A 23,014-nucleotide genomic window follows, 5' to 3' on the forward strand; every position below is an offset into this window, starting at 1 on the left:
TAAATATCAGGCCATTTCTATTTAGGTGCCTAAGTATGGATTTCTGTAATTAATTGTATGGTCCCTAGTTTGAAATTTTCTTTCGGTGTCTAATTTCACAAAATGTGGAGTCTCTTCTCATGCCTAACAAAGCTTTTAACAGGGTGGAATGGGGTTGGCGCCACTACTTTTAACTTAACAGGCCAGATTCTTCTCTTAGCTGCAAGGTGTGGAGCCGAAGTATCTCCATGGAAATTACTGGAGTTATTCTAGATCTATAGAGTGTAGCTGAGAGCAGAATTTGGCCCTGTAAATGTGGATTTGTAGAGCTACATTGTGCTCTTGCATTCATTAGAGCTGAACTAAGGCCTTGGCTGTAATAGGCAGTAATGGATTTTTTCCCAGCCCCTTTAATCCAGGGTGTGACTCAGGACAAGGATGCCCTTTCTCTCTGCTCCAGGTTGATAAACTTTTGGATCCATGGCAGTCACTGTTAGACAGAATCAGGGTATCCAAGGTACTAAGTCTGGGAATACAGTAGTAATGTCCCAATAAAAGGGTGAGTCTCCTTTTATTTCTCCACCAAAAGTATCAGTCCCCTCCTCTATTGCCACTTATTGAGACTTTTGTGCTTTTGACAAATTTATAATCAAATGGACAAAAATCAGAGCTGCTGGTTCCCTTACAATGTTGTCCAAAAATAACATGGTGAGCACTGGGACGTCAGTGTCTGAAATAGCTAATGATTTGGGCATCCACCTGCTTTCAGAGGCAAGGACAGGTAGACTTGAATGCTCTGTGAGGAACAATTACTTCTGACTTGAGAAGGTGACAGGACCTGACCCTTCCCTCTGCGGTCTTGTAAACAGTCTGAAAATAAACATTCTTCCCTGTCTCCTTTATGCCCCAAGGCTCCAATCCAGCACAGACTTATGCATGGTCTTAACTGTACATACTGGCCTCAGTTCATTCCCTGCTCTAGCTTCCTGACATACTTGACTGAAATCAACAAGCTGGTTGAGCTTTTTTGTACAGGAAGAAGACAAAGCAGCCAAACTCTGCTGCTAAATGGTACCTCACACTCACTCTAAGGGAAACTTTATGCTTCTCCACCCAGTGATGATACATAATTTGCACCCTTCATGTTGAGGCAGACGTCAGGATATCACACCCGATAACCAACTTGCGTAAACAGAGCAGGAGCTTGCTTGATACCTTCCACTGCTGAGCATGCTGGGCTCTTGCTGTCAGCCCAGTGGACCCACTGGAAATGTATAACACTGCTAGAATTTCAGCAGCCGTGGTCACAACTCCAACTGTTAGAATTAGGTGTACCTCCAGCAAAGGCAGTATAGTTTCACCTGCTTCTAGTAGCTCTAAATTCAACCTCTAATTCCTTTCTCTCTCTAGGGCACCATTTTCCACTGAACTTCCTGCAAAATTCTTGGTTTAAAAAAAGGGGGGTATTTAAAAAATAGACTAAGTTAAAGATTTTTCCAGTGGGTGGTGCTCTGGTAAAGGAAGGCAGGTGCTAGACTGAGGAACAAAGCCACTCAGAGGTACGCACCCACATGGTAACACCACCTATCACAACGTGTGGAAACCCAGGACTGCTATTGCAAAAATCCAAGAATCTGTTACTCACCAGATATGTACAATAACTGTTGTTCTGCAGGCTGTATTGTGCACACATACATTCCATGACCCTACAGTCATGAGTATGTGCACAATCACTCGAAGGAAAACAACAACATAGTATCAACTTGGGACAAAAACACCACACTCTGGGAAGTACAGTGCCCAGTCTATTGTGCACGTCCACATTATTGGGATCCTGAGTTTACATGGCAAATCTGAGACTTTATGGCAAACGCAGGGGAAATTTCCTGATGGCTTGTGGCAGTTAAAACTTCCTTGAATTGCCTAATGGCTCAAGGGGTCATTCCAGAGCCCTCAGGTTTCAAAATGGCTATGCCATTATGTCTAGTACCTAGACCAAATCCAAGACCACAACTCTCAGGTGAATTAACTTTCCAAAGAAATCGGGTGAAAAAACTTGGTTCTTTGTCAGCAAGGAGCCTGTGTGCAAACACTCACAATACAGAAAATATACCGGTAAGATTTGTTCCTGGATAGTGAATTCCTGCTCTGGGAATACAGAATGTGGATTGTTGGAGTTGTGCATGGGAGCACAGGCCCACAGCTAATGGAAGCAGGAGGTATGGGCCCTGATTGGCAGGGGAGGGATGGGGCACCATCACAGGTTGGGGTCTCAACAGGGACGGGACCTATGAGCACAGCGCCTGTGCCCATGAGAGAGCACAGCCAGGAACGGGGGCTGTAAAAGCTCAAGGTCCAGGTAGGGAAAGCACAGCATGTGAAATCCTGGCCCCAGTGAAGTCACTGTGAGTTTTGTCATTGCATTCAATGGGGCTAGGATTTCACCCCGGGGTGTTCATGAGATTCTGGGGAGCTTAGGGCCTGGACGGATCTGGGAGTTCAAGACTAGGGTACTCAGATGCATGGGCCTGAAAAGGCGTGTGGGTAGGAGGGGTGGGAGGGAAGGGAAAACCTTGCATTTGGCTTCCAAGGCACTACTGTGTTTTCAGGGCATTCAGGGTTATGTCTTGCAGCACTCAGTGTTACAGCAACATTTCCATTGAGGGCGGAAACATATCAATTGCTTAGAGCATTAGTTTGTGTCCAGTTTGGGTCCTGAGGGTATTGACAATATGCAGCTGCAATGGATAATTGCATATTGTCCATAGCTGTCCAGTAATAGCCAGCAACAACTACTCGATGGGGAGGGCCCTGGACCAGTACAGCTGCACCGCTGTAGCTCTTCTGGTGAAGATGCTCTAAGCTGACAGGAGAAGCTCTCCCACTGACATAGCACTGTCTACACCGGCGCTTAGGTCGGTATAACGTATGTCACTCAAGGTGTGGATTATTCACATCCCTGAGCGACGTAAGTTATACCGACAATCTGTAGTGTAGACATAGCCTCAGTCACCAGAGTCAGCAGTAGTTATTGGAATTACATCAGAGATGGATTTGATCCTCTGGGTGTCTTCAGAGACCTTCTTCTGTCTTCATCAAGCTTTCATATCTTTCTATTGCTGCTCCCCCTGCAGAGCCAACACACTAGGGGACAGCAAGCTGGATTTGACTCTGGTTCACATATTGTTGACAGTATTCTTAACTAAATTATAATAAACTAGAATATTTATTGCCTATATCACAGCCATAAAGAGCTCTGCTTGACTGCCAGAGCCCACGGTGAGTTTGCAAGGTTGGCAGCTAGAACCTCTCCCCCTACTTCCTTCCTGCTCCTTTTTAAATATAAAATGGGTTAACTGAATTGAGTCATTGAGACACAAATATATGTGGAGTCTCGTGCCATATTTACCATCATTTTTTGTAAGCTTTGGGTGGGTTGTCCCATTTTTCCCCGTTCTACCCTCCCCTCAAAAGCCCTATATCTGAACAGTCACAGAGTTCGAGGCTGCAGCTAAGTCCACAGCTGGTCATTGTTGTTCCTGAGTCATGGGAGAGTGCCATCTCCCCTCACATGATGAGCATGCTGCGACCCCTGCAGCTGTTGAGTATGTGACTGACTTTGTGCTCTGTAGAACCAGGGCCTCTGAGACAACTGTCAATTGCTTCACGCATGTGAAATGTACTTGATCAATTGCATGGGATATTTATGGAGTCTGAATACCTTCCATGTGGACAGAGGAGAACCAAGTAGTAGTAAAAATTTTAGAGAGCACTGCTGCTTTTAACCCAAAGCTCTAGGGTTTTTAGAGCTGAGCCAGAGGGGACGGGGTGGAATAGTGTGGAATGGGCAAGAGGTATAGTGCATCGGCAGTGCTAGAACTGTCAATTCATGGAAAAGATAATTTGATACAAACAGAGATTAAGTGAAGATATTTTTAAAGAGCTCCACAAAATCAGTGGCTTCTCGGCTGAGTTAGGCTGAAGAGCTGCACTTTCCATACAAAGCAAAGTGACTTTGCAGCTTTCCATTTCCTACTGACACATGGAAATGTGATTTGTGTTTGAAAAGATGGCGAGTTTAATCACCAGCGAGAGTCGGGACAAAGCCTGCCATTTGCACACGGAAGAACAAGGCAGATGCAAAACAGATGTATTTATATCCTTCCATTAATAAAACAAGCCGAGTCAATCCATACCGTTGTGCTAAAGTTAGAGTGCAGCACTCAGCATGTCCTTAAAAAGACAAAGTACCCACAAACTGGGACAGCTGCTCTCAGTGCAGGCACTGCACATCTTCTCTCTCTCATGTGTGCACAAAATCTCAAGACCATTCCAAGGGTGATCAGCTCACAGCAAAGCAGGAGCCAACTGTCACATGATTTGTCAACATGAAAGGTCAGTTCCTGCCTTCCGGCACACATCTTGGGATATTGGCAACTGCGCTTTAGGTGTCGAGAAAATGCTTCCGCCTCCACTTTCACCAAAGAGTAACAGAAGCAGAGTGTGCATGGTTAGAAACAACGCTCTCCTCAGGTCTATCCCGGGCCTTTTCAGACTCACTCTTCAACAGGCCTTTCCAAACGCCAGCTGGTGGATGGTGTGGACCTCCAACCTGCTAATCTAGACATGAATTCCCAGTATGTCTTTGCAAGTGCACTTCTGCCCTCTCTTGCAGATTGTAAGCTCTTTGGGGTAGAATCCATTTCTGGCTGGAGAGTACTTAGCACAATGGAGTCCACGTTCTCACTGGGGCCCCTCGCAGCTGATGAAATGCAAACAATACAACCCAATGTTGTTGACAGCCAACATGAAGCCAGAGGTTGAGCCAATAGGACTGGAGCGTGAACTGGGAACACGTGGCACCAGAGTGCAGAACGCACCCAGTCTCTCTGCACCAGTCCGGAGAGAGACTAGCCATGGGAAATAAAGGAGTAACCCCTGGCCAGTGCTCCAAAGTCACTGCTTTTTGTCTCTCAGAATGGAGCTCTCAGAACAGAAACACTATTTGTGAAAAGAAAAAAAGAAAAGGGTGCTCCCCACTGGGCCCCAAAATGTTTCAGAGCCATCACTGTTATTAGGAATAATTGTGATTTTCTCAATCAGCCACTAGAGGACAGACTAGCAGCATCAAAGGGCTGTGAAAGCAAGCCCATCACCTATTATTAAAGAGTTGGCATCTCAGTGCAGTAGATTCATAGATGTGAAAGGCCAAAAGGAATCTTGGCAATCATCCAGCCTGACCTCCTGCCTAACACGGGCCATAGGACTTCCCTAAATTAATTCCTTCATCTAGTCCGATAGCTGTGGTTGAACTAGAGCAGATCTTTTAGACAAGCACCCAACCTGAACTAAAAAAAAATTCAGTGATGGAGAATCCACAGCAACCCAATGGTAAATTGTTCCACAGATTAATTTCCCACGTTTTTTAACAATGTGCCTTATTTCAATATTGAATTTGTCTAGCTTCAGCTTCCATCCATTGGATCTTGTTATACCTTTATCTGCGAGACTGATGAGCCCTCTGTTATCAAATTTCTGTTTCCCATATAGGTACTTATAGACTGATCAACTCAGCCCTTAACCTTCTCTTGGATACCCTAGACAGATTTAGCTCCTTGAGTCTATCACTATAAGGCATGTTTTCTAATCCTTTTATTGTTTTTGTGGTTCTTCTCTGAACCTTTTTTAATTTTTCAAGTGAAGTGTGGGCACCAGAACTGGACACAGTATTCCAGTAACGGTCACACCGTGCCAAATACAGAGGTGATATAACCTCCCTACTCCCACTCGAGATTCCTGTTTACAGAGCCAAGGATAGCATTAGCCCTTTTGGCCAGAGTATTTGATCACCCCCAAGTCTTTTCCAAAGTCACTGTTTTCCAAGATAAGAGTCCCCCACTGTGTATGGCCTACATTCTTTATTCCTTGATGACCCTATACTTGGCCATATTTGAAACATATATTGTTCACTTGCACCCAGATTACCAAGCAATACAGAATACTCTGTATCAGTGACTTGTCCTCTTCATTATTTACGACTCTCAATCTTTGGGGCATCTGCAAACTTTATCAGTGTTGAGTGTGTGTGTTTTTTCCAGGTCACTGGAAACAGGGCCAAGAACCATCGCTGCAGGACATCAATAGAAACACACCTGCTCAGAAATGATTTTCTGTTTGAGACCTATCAGTTAGCCAGTTTTTAAATCTATGTATGATGTATCATGTTGATGTTGTATTGTTCTAGTTTCTTAATCAAAATGTAGTTGGGTACCTAGTCAAATGCCATACAGAAGTCCAAGCATATTACACCAACACTACCACCTTCATCAACCAAATTTGTAATAAAGAAAAAGGATATCAACATAAACCCATGTGGATTGGCATGAATTGTTTTACCCTCTTATGTCTTCATTAATCAAGTCCAGTATCAGCTATTCCATTATCTTACCTGGAATCAAAGTCAGGCTGACACTTACTTGGGTCACCCCTTTTTAAATACTGGCACATCACTGGCTTAACTTCCAGTCCTCTGGAACTTCCTCAGTGTTCCAAGACCTATTAAAAATCAACATTAATGGTCCAGAGTGCTCCTTGCCCAGCTATTTTAAAACATTTGGGTACAGATTATCTGGATCTCCTGATTTAAAGAAGTCTAACTTTAGTAGCTGCTGTTTAACATTCTCCTTAGTTACTAGTGGAATGGAAAATAGTTGATCATTAAATGATATGAATATCATCTGGCTCTTGCCCAAACACAGAACAGAAATATTTATTGGACATTTCTGTCTTTCTACATTACTATTGACAATTCTACTATTTCCATTTAGAAATGGATTAATACCTTTGGTAGCATTCCTTTTGTTCCTGATGTACTTCAGAATACTCCTCCTCATTTTCCTTAACACTGCTGGCCACAGATTTCTCCTTGTATTCTTTTGCTCCCTTGTCAGCTTCTACAATTACACGCAATTCTGCCAGCACTATGATTTATTATTTCTCCCTCATTCTTAGGATCATTAGCCTGGAAAATGCATCTATTTCAAGGGCTAATAATAATACACTTGCATGATGTCTTTCATTTCAGTATTCCAAAGCACTTTATAAAACATGAATGAATTTAAACCTCAACACTTGTGTGCGATAATGGGTATCCTCATTTTATGGGCAAAGAGGATCAGAGAGTTTAAAATTACTTGTCCAATTTCCCACAGGAAATCTATGCAGAGCCAAGATTAGAACCTAGAACTGCTGACTCTGAGTCATGTGCTGAGGCCATGCTAACACAAATGCCAGGGTGGCTGGGTACACAGGTTTAAGGCAAATGGCCCTAAAGACGCTATGGGTTGAAATATTAGCCTTTCACCCTCTAAAACGGGGTTCAGTGGATTACTTATAGGTGAAATAAAGTCTCAAATCATGTCCACAGTGAGTGGGTTTTTCTGCTCTTAAGAAAACACAGGATATGGATAGCAGGGAGTGCTGTAGAACAGGACTGGGAGATACGGACAGCTTTGGGGGCCCAATGTATGAACACGGTAGGTCAGGGCTGAGGTGCACCAGCAGAGCTGAGAGAGAGCCTCTCCTGAATTCTGGCAGTATTCTCGGCTTGACTTTCCTGAGCTTTACATTTATCATTTTTTTTAAAAAGCCTGTCTGCCCTCAAAAGTGAAAACAGCGAAATTCTTCTGCAAAGGGGAATGGGCAAGAAAACCAACAATGTTCATCATAGAGAACCCGTAAACAAACACTCAGGACACATCCGACTGGTGTTTCTCTCTTTTATTTAAAAACAGTGCTTCATTACCATTTGCAAAGGGTGAGGAAGGGCTCCTCCCTTGCTTAGAGTTTATAAAAGCCAGCAACATGATCAATAATTTATACACATGGATAGTAATACAAAAAAAAGGAATAAAAGCTAAAGATCTAACTACTCCGACCTTCACAATTCCAGCTACTTGATAATAATAGGAGTAACCCAATGAATACTGTATGGTCTGAAAGCTACTATACAATATGATACTTAATGGGGGGGGGGGGCAGGAAGTTAGAGACGGTCACAAAGCCCTGGGATGCAGGTACTGCTTCTCCAGAGTCAGCAGAGAAATGGGACCCTGAACAAGCAGCTTGGGCGTCCTAGGAAATGATCCAGGGGAGAGGAAAGCATCCAATTTTGATGCATCCTATGCCCCGAGGGTACCTGGCAATGGAAAGGTGGTGGGGAGACGGCATGAAGGGGCGAAGTCAGTCGTTGCCACTGGAGGTTCCGTGGAATTTTAGCCTTGCATTGAAAAGCTCCAAGTCTCAGGCAGATCAGCCTGTGAGGTCAGTAAACTCTCCACCAGCTCGATATCGCTCTACAGCCCTGGTTCTCGTTTGCTATCGGCCCCAGGTTTTTTTTTTTTTTTTTTTTTTTTGCTCCAGCTATTTACAAGCAGAATTGATAACATAAAAAGAAAAACAAATCATATCCCCTGGGGTAAAAGAGGATTACTTCGTCACTTGAGAACGCAGCCAAACCCAGCTGCCAAAACTACAACACGCACGCACACAAAAAATACTGTCAAGAGAAAAATAGAAGAAAGTGACTGAAGCTGAGACTATTTGTGTGGGAGGCCAGATTCCCTTAACGAGATCACTCCTCAGGGAAGCAACAAACTGACCCCCTCCCACCCCCCAAAAAAATCTGGCAAAAGAGAGACTTATTGATCAATCAATCAATCCTTAGATCACTGGCACTTTGCAGATTGCCAGCCAAATGAATACTCAGGTGGACGGCTTTACACATCAGCAATCTCCTTAGAGGCAAGGTTCTGGCTGACGTATTCTTACTCTGCTACCAGTCTCTGCCGACTGGCTGCACTGGCACTGACCTTATTTGTCCATCTTCCTGTGTAAGCTTTCACCAGTTGCTGCCAGAAACATGGGTAGGACAACAACTGCAGGTGGTTTCAACACTTCTGGAGTGTCCCCCTCCACTGTTAGTGGTGGCAACCGATTCTGGCATTGGACGTCTGAGTTCAATTTGCTTTGTAACCTGTGTGCGTTCTGGGGAGGGGTGTTATATTGCACACTGCAAGCTACAGGAAGGACTCCACCCTGGAGGACACCCAAAGCCTACTTGGAAAGGGCCCCATTTCACACTCTGGCTATCACATTCCTGCACGCCTTGTCGACTGGTGATTTCATTATAGAATAAAATACGTTGGGGGGGGGGGAGATCAGTAGGGTGGGGACAAGGAGGGAGGAGCTTTTCAGACAGTAACATCACCAAAAAATAGTGTTTTATGCAACAAAGAATCAAGTCTCACTGGTGTATACTACAAAATGTTTGACATTTTCAAGAGCATGACAAAATAAAAACACACCAAAGTTTACATTGGATGTTCACCTTGTTCACTAGTTTGTTTTTTTCTCCTATTTTAAAACAGTGCAAACAAGTAACACACTCTTTAAAAACCACTTCCCCCTCTGCCAAGGCATGGACTCCTCAGACGCGGCCATACTAGAGGGGCGCAAGCAGCAAGTTATTTTCCAAGCTGCTCGTGTGGTTTCACTTTGGAGCTGGACTCAGCAAAAGAAGAGTTCCCCAGAGCCAGTATTTTTTTCCCTTCTTGAATTCCTAAGTGCTCCCCACACCTATTCTCTACTTGTCTTCTCCTTGGGGATTGGGGTATAAGGGGGATATATGAAGATTTGCAAAGCCCCTTAGATGACTACATAGCAGAGCTCAAAAAAACACTATAGCCAGGACCTCATTTAAGAATGATTCTCACCAGAAAGCTGCTAGGCTATGAAATAGTTTTATAAACATTTTATACCAGTTAGGCCCAGCTATACTGGGGTTTCAGACATTACTTAGATCTCATATAGAACTTTTCATCCATGGTTTCAAAGGGCTTCACAAAAGGAAGATAAAGTATCACTATCCCCGCTTTGTGGATGGGGAAAACTGAAGCACAGGAAGGTGAACTGACCAGCCCAAGGTCACACTGCAGGGTCATCGGTAGAAGCCAGACTAGACTAGACCCGACCAGACCCCAAGTCTTCCACTCTCAGCCTAGTGCTCCATCCCACTGGACCACACTACTGCCCCCATAGCAGTGGGCTATCTAAACAAGAATATAATTTAAAAGCATGGCTTTGGCTAACATGATTGAACTCTACTGTAGACAGGACCTCCATGCCTGCCTGCCTGCCCGCCCTACAAATGGCTGGTTATAAGAAGTTGGTAATTGGTACACTAAAGGCTTGTCTACACACAAAAGTTGTACTGCTTTACCTATGCCAGTGTAGTTAAAGTCACACAACACCCCTAGTGTGGATGCAAGGCATATATAGGTGCCTTATACTGATATAGCTTATTCCCATGTGGGAAGGGGAATAAGCTATGCTGGTATAATGCCCCTTTATACCAATATAAATGCACTCGCATTAGGATTGCACCAGTATAACAATATCACCCCCCTAACCAAACTAGTTATACTGGTACAAACACTGGGGGAGGCAGACCAGACCTAAGTGGTTAAGGAGCTGAGCCAAGTCCTGCGTGAGAGAAACTCTTGAACACTGATCATTACAGGGCAAAAGTACTAGATGTTCTCAGTGATAAAAGCCTGCCCCATTTCTATCCCTATTAAAAGCCTGAGTATAATTAATTCTGCATAGGGAGATATAGGCCTTCCTCAATCTTTGGGACAATGGATACGTCAAAGATTGATACAGTCAAGGCTTGGCTAATCTGAATGGAAATAGGTCCTTCGTATCATGAGCCAATTCATTAAATGGAATCTGTGGAATCAGAGTCATTGTGGTTGCCAAGTGGGATGGAGGAAGGGACGAAGGGCTCTTGCTTGCCATGGCCCAAAATTCATAGGTGCAACCCTGCTGCAAAAATCCAGCTGTGGTAAAAGCGCCTGGGAGGTCTTGGTTTTGGAAAGTATCACCTGGACTGTATGGATGGTAAACGTCTAAAATTACAGAACCAGCTCCTGTAGTCAGCAGGGCAAAGGGCTTAGTTTCCCCCCCAGCCCAGTCACCACGGAGTAGGAATTAGGGAAACCCAGGTGCTAATACACTGAGGGGCCTTGAACTGTGATTAATAGACCAGGGCAGCCCCCATTGATGCATTAGGGGCCTGGCCTTTGTGGATCAGAAGTTGGTGACAGTAGGTGCTAAAGCATTAGGTGACCCACCCTCTGCGAAACCCAGGCACTTATGTGACAAGAACCCAGATTCTCAGCACTAAGCTGGGTTATATTTGCCAAGCACAGACCCTGCTTAGAAACAGAAGTGTGTTCAGCCTTCCCTACAGTTGGAGAGGAAAGGGGGCAACCAACCACGTGCTGCGCTGCCACGGTGCAGGAGGCTCTTGAGAAAGTGGAGTTTGACCTTTCAGAAGCTACAGTCAGAACCAGCTGAACTGAGACACATGAAAGGGGCCGAAGCTCAAGCTGCTGGCACCGCAGCGCTAAGCGAGCTGTGTCCCCTCGCCCTCTCCCACTCTGCAGCCCCCCAGCATCAGCCATTTCTCCTTCCTGAGAGTCAGAGAGGAGACAGCCTGTTTTCACTCCCCCACCACCCTAGGTGTGGCTCTGGTGAACTCCGTTTAAGGCTTTTGCTGCGTCTCAGCTCCAGAAAGGAGTCTCCCACTCCCCTCTGCCACATGATGGAAATTGGCTTCCCTTCAATATGACACTAGAAGTTCTACCGGAAATTTTTTTTTCCCCCACTCAACCAGTAAAAGCCAAAAATCCCACCGTCCCCTCATTTCCTTGATTTTGTGAAAGCCCCAACACCCCACTCCCCCCACCCCGTTTTCAATCTAACTAAAATATTTATATACAAACAACAAAAATTGTCATAACTGCAACAAACCAAACTTTGGCTTGAAAAAACAAAACAAAAACAAACGAAAACAAAAAAAGTGGCCAACAGGCTGGCAGTTTGGTGTCCCCTTGTTCTAGCTATTCTTCCACAGAATCAATAGCTTTAGGGTCTCTAGCTTAACTCATGTCTCCCCGATCCTTCCCACTTCAGGCACCTCCTCCCTGCCAGGCACAGGGAGGACGTGTGCTGAGGGGAAGAGCAAAGATGTGTGTTGTGCATGGCTGGGTCAGTGCACCTCCCAGACAGCCCTGCTCACTTACAATGCTTAAAGTTCAACGCATCTGGTTTCCTATTCTGATATCAACTGTTGACAGAGAAGCAAGTGTATGGTGGCAGGAGTTGAAAGGCTCTAGCTACAAATCCACACCCCACACTGCCCTTCTGGGAGTGAAAAGTCACCCCCGTACCAGTTCAGCTAGACAAGGGAGCCAAATGGAATTGTGCTTCTCTCTCTGTTTCTCTAGTGTCTAGGGTTAGATAAAGCGTCAGGGAATCTGCCTTTGATTGCAAGAGTTGCTGGGAGTATAGCAATAACTAACAACTGGAGGGGAGACTATTCCTCTGAGTTCTAACATCAAGCTCAGCTGTTGACAGCAACGACTCCCTGCCACAGTGCTACTCCTTGCAGCAACCTATAAAATGCCTGCTTTTTAAAATAGAAGAATCACTCTAGTTACAAGAGCAGAAGGAAGATGGCCTTGGGAGCCATGGAGCCCTTCTAAATAGTCTCTCTGCTTTAGAATCTTACAGTCTGTAGTGTAAATGTGGACTGAGCAGTCCAGGTGCTCTTTGCAGGATACTGAGAGGCTGGGTGAATGGCCACTGGGGCTCTAGATTAAATATTTAAAGGGCCTCAAGTAGATCTAGGAGATGGGAGATTCCTATGACTTCAGAGCTTGTACAAACGGCTTCTGCCTGCCTCCAGACATCTGAGCTATCCAAAATCACTTCAGGAACAGCGTTCTGAAATAAAACTCTCTTTTCCCCTCACACACACTCCCCTGTCCCTCTGCATCTGAACCATGACTCATTTTTTGTCTTCACACTACTTTAATGATTTATTTGCAGCAATGCCTACATGGCTCATGGTGAATAGAGAGAGGGACCTTGAATGCTGAACCTCAGAGCAGCTCAGTGTGGCACTGATGCAGGGCTCTTCAGCCAGCTTTCTTCCCCATAAAGCTGCAAACGCTCGATAAATCTAAGCACTCCTTGATGTCCGAGACATAAGCACTCTCAACCTTTGCCTCAAGCTCTGCCGTTACTGCCCATGTTTGCAGCATCACACCACCCAATCCTCAAGGAAAGAAAGGAAAAAGGGGCAGTAAAGGAGAAAGACCTTAGAAAGCAGAGGAAGGACAGACAATTACAGTCCAGTAGTGGACAACAATCAACTAGGATTAGGTGTGTGTGGAGGGAGAGAGATCAAGAATTCATTTCAAAGTCTTGTCCCCTACTGCAGTTAATAGCCCAAGCTTTGGGCAAAGTCTGGGCAACTATACAGTCCCGACACTGCCGAAACCGTTCCAAGTGTGTGCATGCCAGATGGTGATAAAATGCTGGAAGTCTCTGCATCTCCCCTCTTTTCAAATACAAACAACTATTTCTCACCAGCATGTGGGTTCCAGCCACAGCCAATCAACGCATCCATCCAAAGGGCAGAAACACAGCAGGAAGAGGCTCTCCCTCACATCCTCCTGTCCCACAGGTGCCAAGCACCAGACCCAGGTAAGTAACTTTGTCCACAATTAATTGCATGATATTGGTTCCTAACATCTTTCCTTATCATTAATTGCCTCTTCCGTGATTGGTAGGATAAGCTATGCACCAACATATAGACACGGAAATGCATTATTTTTTACCACAGTTTAAAAAAAAACAACAAAAAACAAACGAAAAAAAAAGCACAATCTTTGGAACAAAAGAATTAAAGGCAGAAATTTAAAGGAAAAATACATATTCAAAGAACATAGTGAGGTATAAAAAAGTATTTTCTCTTTTGTTTTTTTGTTTTTCCTCCTCATCTTGCTATAGAGTTCCTCTACTAGTAAATATTGCAATAGCCAGGCCTCATGAACTGGGGGGCTGTCCCACTTGCAGGGGCTCACGTCACTTCAGTAGGGGGCGAATCGGCTGTAGCCACCTCGGTATAAACTCGCCTGCAGAAGTTAAAGGAGAAAAGAAAAGGGGATTAGGAGCTAGGGGAGAGAAACATTCAAAGCAATGACAAAAACTCCGTGACAGGGACCGGAGAGAGTGCGTCCAGGTGTTGATCCACCTTTGGAGCCTCCCACTGGCAGATGAGCTGGGAAAGTCAGAAAAAACAGACACCAGGTGCAGGTGAGACAGCCTCACAGACAACCAGTTAGTTGAAAGTAGAGTTGAGCAAATCTCGCAATCCAAACAGCTTCAAGGATCTCTGAGTACAATTCTATGTTTCCTTTTTGGATGAACCCGCTTGCATTTCAACGTTCGTAACAGCAGAGAGACAGTACTGACTGGAAGCAGACATGGCGAGGGTGAGTTCTGTGCAAGCTGCTCCACACACCTCATTCCTGACCGGTTCTAACCTGTGTCTTTCCGGTCATGTCCCACACCACAGCTCTTCCCCAGCATCTCACTCCTCGAGTGACCAGATGTCTTGATTTTATAGGTACAATCCCGATATTCAGGGCTTTTTCTTATATATGCGCCTATTACCTTATCTCCCTACCCCCCCGTCCAGATTTTTCACACTTTGTATGTGGTCACCTTACTCACTCCTGACCTGGAACACCCCTTGCTGTTCCAATCCCAGGAATTCCACAGCCCCATGCACCTCAGTGTTGGTCTGCAATGCTTCCAATGCTCAAAGGCCCTCATGTTCCTTTCTATAGGGGGTTTCTTCCCATTCAGAGCCCTTAAATATATAGAACTTGGGATTTAGGAATGCAAGAAGCTCCTCAGCAACCTCATTCTAGTGCCAAGGGGAACCAGGAACAACAGCTCCATTGGTAGCTCTCTGAGGCCCAGGAGAGACAAGACCTTATTCTACCTCCCTCACCCACCAAGAATTAGTATTCTTTGCATGCAACACAGTTTTTAAAGTTAAGGTAAGTGGTGGTGAGAGGAGGCCTTACACTTTCAAGCTTTGCCACAACAGTTTCCAGAGACTCCATCCAGTAGAAGCAGAAGCAGCCAAGGCAAGGGCCAGGGTGTACAATGGGGCCCAGCTGGGGGTACTCCCGCCCTCAGAATTGTGCAGGGGAGACCGCCCACACAGTCTGGGGGCACTAGGACTCAGGTGTGTCTCTCTGCCCTTCCCCTCATGTGGGCTTGGGAGAAAGCTACAGAGCAGGGCCGGTTAAGGGCAGAAACAGCCAAATCAAAGACCTTTGGTCCTTATGGTTACGTCTCCAGTGCAATAAAAGATCCGTGGCTGGCCCAGGTCTGCTGACTCGGGCTCTCAGGATTTGGGCTGCAGGGCTATAAAACTGCAGAGTAGAGATTCAGGTTTGGGCTGGAGCCCTGGCTCTGAGACCCTGCAAGGGGGGAGGGTCTCAGAGCCCAGGTTCCAGCCCAAGCCCCAACGCCCACACTGCAATTTTATAGCCCTGCAGCCCAAGTTAGCTGACCTGGGCTCTGAGATTCAGTGCCGTGGGTTTTTCACTACATGGTAGACGTATCCTTCGAGAACTTTCTGCAGGTTTGAGTGGACTTTTTCCGTCCTGTTCTGATTGGCTGTTGGCTCCAACCCTTCCCCTACACCCATCCCCACCAGTCTCTCTGCCTCAGCATCACCCCTATTCCCCTCATCTCCCTTCCTTTCAATGTCCCCCTCGCCCTTCCTTTTAATTATCCCATCCTAACTGTACCCACCAAAATAAGGAAAAGAGTCACAGCACTAACATGCTGTTTGCCACCAACACATTGTTCACTCTGATTGTGTGCGAGACCCCTTCCCCCAATCCTGTTTCTGTGCTGTCTGGTTAGACTGTAAGCTCCTCAGGGCAGGGACCAGCTTTTATTTCTGTGTTTGTACAACACCAAGCACTATGGGATCATGGTCCATGACTAGGGCTCTTAGGCGCTATGGTCATATAAATAATAATAATAAAGCCACACTATCAGATATCACCCTATTGCAATCCCCATCCCCCTCCTAAGCACCAGAACAATAAGCCACTGCTCATCTCCAACTGCAGTAACAGATCTGTCAGGCAATGCAGACAAGGGGGCATGGACTAGCTGGAGCGCTTCCTTGCAGTGAGAGGCCTCTTGACTAAAGAGAAAAGGTGGCTGATAGAGACTCTCAGCAGCTCCTGTGCCCTGGGCAGCTATTTGCCATAGTGGGAATGAGAGAAATGGCAGGAGGACAGAAAGAAAATCATACTTACCACAGCGCCAACTCCGTAGCTAGCGGCAGGGGCAAGGGCGTGATAAGGGTCTGCTGTGTACACCCTGCCATAACTGAGGAAAGGGGGAAAAGAAAAAATGTCACTCCACAGAGGGATTTAGATATTGCTCTTTGACCAGAGGAAGAGGTGAGGGGATGGTGTTGTGCCCCTGCCCACACCTGCTTGAAGCAGCCCCACTCCGGAGAGAATCTATGGATACACTGGATGGGAGAAAGGCCTGCAAGGAGGGGACACACAAAAGCCATATTCTCAATTAGCAGGAGTGTGGTGAGGGCAGCTGGCATCACATTTAGTGCCCCTGCTACATCTAGTGGTGCAATTTTGGAGGAGGGCAACTACTGGTATTAGGGCAGCTGCCATGATTACAGCAGCTAAATGGAAGGGAGAGAGGAATTGTCCAGAATACGAAGATAGGAGTGCAAGTTTCAGAGATGGATAAATGAGAGATTTTTCAGTTTGCTGGCAATTCCAAAAAAAATGAAAAAATTAGTTTCAGGTCAAACAAAACCTTCTGTTTTGACTTTAAGTGTTTTTCTTGACATTTTTGCATTTTCAAAACTGCAGGAAATTTCAAAATAAAAAGTGGTTTTGACACCAAAAATGAAACTTTTCAGTTTCAAATGTCAAAACAAAAAACATTTAGATTTTTTTAGATTTTTGGGAGGGATGGGGGGGTACGAGAGTTGGCCAAAACAATTTGGCAAAACCAACACAAATTCATGAAATATGCTGGTGTCACTGAATTTGCCTTTTTGACACCCCCACCCTCAAAAGTTTGGGTTGAAAAATTTTCCCCAGCTCTAGTAAAACTGAAAAGTCCCACCATGCATTTGAATTAATATGCAATTTTCACTGTACAGGGAGATAAAAGACCTTATGACAAGCACTCTGATAATAATCTGAATAATTCCTTGCACATATACAGAAGTTTTCATTAAAGGATCTCAAACTACTTTACATGGTAATTCTTACCATTTTACAGATGGGGAAACTGAGGCACAGAGTGATTCAGTGACGTACCCAGAGTCACAGAACAAAGAAATTGGAATATAAACCATGTCTCCTGACTCTCAGTACCTGGCCCTAGCCATAAAACCATGTTGTCTCTTTTGACAGAAGACCAAAGGGCTAAGGGAGAAACCAGGCTTAGTGCCCTATCCTGTATATCTGACAGCTACAGAGCCCAAGCCTGGAATGGGCCAACGGGACATTTTCCGAGAGAGAGAGTGTGTGTGTGTGTGTGTGTTTGTTTTTTTGGGGGAGGGGGAGATGAGCAACAATAATGAGGTAGAGGAGTATTTAAATGGAGTAGCAGTACTCCATGAACCCTTGAGCACATCAAGCTTGCCCCATTCCTCCTTACATACCCATCGCTGTAAGCTGCTGCAGCGGCGGCAGCGGCCGTGGCTGCTGTTGCAGTAGCAGGCTGTGCATATCTGTAGGCTGCATATCCACCCTGAAGGAGAAAAGAGAACTGACTTTACAGATACCTGTCCACCAACAGAAAGCAAAGCTCACACACACCACAAGGAGAGGAAGTGTTTCAAACTGCATCAGCTCCCATGTTACATCCATCACAACAGAGTCACCCTCTAACCCCTCTATGTTCTACAGGGTTGGGGAGAGCCTCAGTAGGCAGTTTAGTGAAAGGCATAGGCTGAAGGAAATCTCATAAGGTCATTCGTGTGGGAAATTACAGTTGGTGTTGAGGAGGGGAAAACCAGGACAGAAAAGAGCTAAATTTGGCTGTTGTACCCCTATATGCTCCTCTGCCAGAGTTGGGGGAAGCTGCCTAAGAAGAGAAGTATGGGCTGCGGGCAAAGGAACATAACAAGGTGGCAAAGAGTCTTGTGGCACCTTATAGACTAACAGACGTTTTGGAGCATGAGCTTTCGTGGGTGAATACCCACTTCGTCGGATCCGACGAAGTGGGTATTCACCCACGAAAGCTCATGCTCCAAAACGTCTGTTAGTCTATAAGGTGCCACAAGATTCTTTGCTGCTTTTACAGATTCAGACTAACACGGCCACCCCTCTGATCCATAACAAGGTGTTCTCTTTTCCAGCAATATGCACTTTAGAAAGAAAATCACCCAGGGAAACTCCTGCTTTTGTTTCTTTGCTGTGAAAGGGACAAGAAGTTTAGATATTCACCTGGTTCAGATACACAAAAGAATTATCAGTTAATGAAACTCCCAGAAACTGAACCAGGTGCAACTAACTGGCATTCTCGGCAGAGGCAGCAAGGATTAAACATTTAGAGAGACTGAACTAGCCTTTTTCCACTTCGGGTTGGCCCCTTCAAAGTAAGGCTGAGGCATGTTGGGGACCTCTGGGCATTACATCAGGGAAGCTTGTGTTGTTGCTGTTGTCCATACTATAGTTGCTCTGAGAATACACAGAAGCCGTTTAAAAGATGCTGGGATGCTACAGATCACAGGAGGTTGGTTCAGAAATTTAATTACAGCTCCCAGGGAATTGGCAAAATTCATCCTAAATCCTGAGTCAAAGGTAGATTTATGGGTCTCTGAGTGGAATTCCTGAAAAGCAGAGAGACAGGCAGTTCCTTCCTTTTCCCCTTTCTCTGGGCTTAGAGAGCTCTGAGTAGTCAGGCAAGTGGCTTTCTATATCTTTCATGGGGCAATTAAAGGTACCTATGGACGTAACGGTATAGTCCTGCTCAGAATGGAGACAAAGGCCCATCTGAAGAGGCTTCTATTGTCAGAAACCAGGATAATGAGCTTGGTGAAATAGGGATTTGACTTACATTTACTGTATAACTTTGAACATGGCTTTTGTTAACCATATGGGGACAATATGGCCAGTGACTCCAGTTTGTGAATCACAGAGAGAGATTACTAAAGCCAGAAAACCCCCGAGACAGTTTTAAACATTTATGCAGTTGTGTAGGACCAAAAGCTAGCCTTACATAGGGTTAATGACAACTTTGCCATCATTAGCCGACAAATTTTTTGTCCAGAGGAGGGCAAAAGCAAAACCTCAAGCTCATATTCAATCTGAGGGGAAATACATGATCCTTTTCATTGTGAAGTTCGTTTCAAAGTTTTATTTTTGTTTTTTTAAAAAGAGGCAATGGCTTTTATTTTGTTTCCACTGCCTTAGTGGAGCTACTTGGAATGAAGGATGGGGAGCTGAATGGAAGACAAGTTTGCAGATGCTTTCTTACTCTGGAGGAGATGAAGATATAATGTGGACGGGTAAGTTAGGATCTTCCTGTTAATGAGATACAGCATATTGCAAATCTTCACTCATTAAACATTACATCATCTTTTTAAAATGGTGTGATGTCACTGCTTTTACCCTCCCACTCTTAGCTGGCTGTTTTTTAGTCCCTCCACCTAAATTTGCTGGGTTTTTATACTTTATTGCTGATCCCCAAACATGAAAGAGAGGGTGCCCGAGGTACAGTGACACTCAGTTCATTCATATTAACCTTCCCCAGCAAATGCAAGCAAAACTTCAAATTGACACCACCACTGTACTCTCCTAGTTTATGAGATTCCTGAATTCTTGGTATGTCTAATGTTCAGACAGATGCAAAATTTACCCAGTTCCGCACGTTAGTATCACATGCAGAGCAGCCTGCATCAGAATGTGCCCAGATTCTCACTCTCCCGAACATTTACTAGCCACATAGAGATCAGCAGCCATGTTTAATGTGAGTGGAGGTTATTGTGAACATAACAGCAAGATGCAGTTTGAAACCAAAAAAAGGTTTTCATTTATTCTCTTTTAACTTACATATCATATAACGGGAAAAAGGACAGAGGGACTGGAATCAGGTGTGGGAAAGGTAATGGCGTAACATCTATTAATCAAATTAAAAACTAAGCATGCTGACATCTGGAGCTAAAACAACCAGCAAAATCACCACGTTCAGACTCATATTGGCTAGTTCTATCTATCCCAGCATTCTCTTGGGACAGCAGTTTGTCCTAGGCTCTACCACAAGCTCGGTGAAGTACACAGCCTCAATTACTAGAGCGTGCAGCCACAACGACCTGCTATTACGGAAACAGTCAGTCACCACTGGAGTTAACATTCCAAACCTTAACAATCCCCGCATCCCGCCCCAAAATAAAAACGTCTCCCACCCTAGCCCTAGCCCACACCACAATGTTAATAATTATAACAAGCAATAACCCATCTGTTATATCAGAGAAGGGAACAGAGACTCCACTGAGAGATTTAGAGCGAGATGTTAACATTTCTTCAGCCGACTGCACAACAAACAAAAAACAGGAGAAATATTTCATTGGAGAAATGAAGTTAAGAAACAGCTGACATGTGTACTGGTCTTAACCATGCACTGATGCAAAATGGAAGCTACTGTTAATTAAAAAAAATTAAAGGATACATGTATATACACACATAATCAGACCTATTTGATCTGGAACGGTTTACATATTCTATGTGTGTGTACAATAAAACAAAACAAAAAATGGGGACTAACATCACTATGATACGCTCCTGAGCAAGGACCGCTTCTGGGGATTCAGACATCTGGGTATATCTAGCATTACCTAAGCAGGTCCGAATACACCAAAACAGGAAAAATAAGAGGTCCCATTTCTCACTCCTTTTCATTACTTAATAATTTCTGGTGAGTTTTAGGACTTGTAAAAGGCATGGGGAAGCTCTGTGGGAGTTTCCTCCCTCAGCAGCAGCCCCTGCTTTTCCAAACCCATGACCCACACATAGCTCCGTCAATGCATCTCGGATCCCACACAGCTTGTCCAAAGCACCTACAATGTCTCCATCCTGTTATTCCTGCCCACACACAACTTTGCCTGAAGTAAAAAGCTAATCCATTAACCCACTCACAGGGGTGTACCCCCAATGATTTCTGATGCCACTCTCATAAGGGATTGTAGCTTATTTAAAGTGCATCACTATAGGATATTTTCACTGAACTTGCATGTTCATGTCATCCAATGAAAAAGACAGCTCCTGAATAGCTGCTCCATACTTCTCTAGTGTTGCAGAGGGACCCTAATGGAGCCTACCCTTCAATGACATAGTCCCTAAATACCCAGGGCAGTTGTGCAATCTCCCTCAATCTAGTTAGCCTTTTTTTAAAATCTCCAAACTGTGTGTCAAAACAAATGAATGGGTCTGGACTTCTTGTGAGAATGTGATGTCAGACACCTCCCTACCAGCAAGGCAGTAACAAAGCTCTACCACAAGAAGGGAAGAGGGGCAAGGAGAAGGCCTGTATGTATTTAGTGCACAATCAGTTGCAAAGAGAAGGCCCTTCTACAGCATGGGTCTTTAGAGCCCATGCTATTTTGGCTCGGTTGAGGGAGATGTGTGAAGACAGACGAGGACAGCCTAAGCACTGCTTTGGCAAAGTGCAGATTAGCTTCATTTGAGTTCTTTTACTCTCAGTATGTCTCAAGTGCCGAGAGAAGTTGTCTTTAATGAACCTCTCCTCTTTTGTGGCTATATGGAGGGCCCTACAGGCTGATTCCATTGTCCTCATTTGTCAATCTGATTGGATTTTCCTAGGTGTGTGGCAGACGTCCCCTGACCTCAAACTGCTTTTCTGAGGGCCAGAGGACCAAGATAAGCAGATACCAGCCATGACCCAGCAACAGAAGGATAAGTCAAAATATCCCCTTTGGATTCCTTTGCCAAAATGAAAATATGGATTTTTTCAGTATTAGTTTGTTGCTGCAAGTATCTGAAAATTATTTGACAACTGATGCAAGTGTGAAGCTGCTGTCTGACTGAAGCAACGTTTCAACTGTCCACTGAAGATTCTAAAGGCAGATAGCAAGTGTTTTCAAGTTGCCTACACTGCTCTTCAGCACAAAAAAACCACTCTCTCTCTTCCACACATAAGAGCCAAATGGGGTAATCATAAACTAAACAGACCATAAGGAAATCCAATTACACCTTGCAACAAGCTTCCCCTCTCCTCTTTCAGTGCCTTATTATTCAGGCATATTAGCAAGTGCCCTTTCTCTCGAATGGCAGAGGATACGAGAGCGCAAGCAGAGAAGCGTGTTGCTCAGGTTCGGTACTATGGAGCACCTGCATACCTCTTGGTGTCAGAGGTATTTCCAGAAACATGAAGAAAAGGACAGTCCATGCAGATGAGTGTGTCTATATACTCACTACCCTATCCATTTTGGGGTTGCAAGTCCAATTTTAGGAACCCTTTGTTTTCTAGGCCTAGTGTGTCTTTTCTCCATTCCCCAATGCCCCTATAACTGAAGGTTAAAAAGTAGAAGGGGCTGGAATTGATTGCTAGGATTTCCATATTAGAAAGCTGGCAGGTAAGCACTGTGGATCAGCAGGGGTGAACTGAAAGAGGTGACAGAACCACACCATTCACTGCACCAGGTGAACCTACTTAGTAATGGGACAAGCATGACCTTTGTTAACCCTTCCACTTAATTTTTGGAATGAAAAGCCACTCGGTGTGAAACCTGAACATGTGCAGCCCAGAGGTAGCAGGAGCTTTGATCACATGCTCACAAGTCTGCACTGTCCTAAAAAAAGCCTCTGTTCCCATCTCTAATGTGGCGCTGGAATGGTTAGTATAATTCAGTTTTTTTCCACTGCAATCCACAATCTGATTGGTTGGCAGGTCACACTGGCACTCCTACCTGAGGTATTTTAGCGCTAATGATTGGTTCCTGTAAGACTATTCTATAACAGAACACAGGAAGAGCAGTTCAAAAAACACAGCTGTGGAAAGAAACAATCATACAAACACAGCCCAC

At 44.8% G+C, this 23,014-nt stretch overlaps 1 protein-coding gene across 9 annotated transcripts in view; it reads right to left on the reverse strand.

Annotated features, from left to right (window-relative positions):
- Positions 1-8,361: 8,361 nt before the first annotated feature.
- RBFOX2 (RNA binding fox-1 homolog 2) overlaps positions 8,362-23,014 on the reverse strand; it is a 251,899-nt gene continuing 237,246 nt past the window's right edge. For 5 of the 9 annotated variants that reach the window (XM_039486751.1, XM_039486737.1, XM_039486767.1 and 2 more), the window contains 4 exons: positions 22,898-22,940; positions 17,630-17,718; positions 16,242-16,314; positions 8,362-14,024 (listed from right to left, as the gene is read on the reverse strand). In XM_039486751.1, coding sequence (XP_039342685.1) covers positions 13,980-14,024; positions 16,242-16,314; positions 17,630-17,718; positions 22,898-22,940 — 250 coding nt within the window. In that variant the 3' untranslated portion in view covers positions 8,362-13,979. The remainder of the gene's footprint in view (positions 14,025-16,241; positions 16,315-17,629; positions 17,719-22,897; positions 22,941-23,014) is intronic. The other 4 variants (XM_039486794.1, XM_039486760.1, XM_039486743.1 and 1 more) reach the window with 1 other exon arrangement.

The sequence above is a fragment of the Mauremys reevesii genome, linkage group 1 (genome assembly GCF_016161935.1).
Source record: "Mauremys reevesii isolate NIE-2019 linkage group 1, ASM1616193v1, whole genome shotgun sequence".
Taxonomy (NCBI): Eukaryota; Metazoa; Chordata; order Testudines; family Geoemydidae; genus Mauremys; species Mauremys reevesii.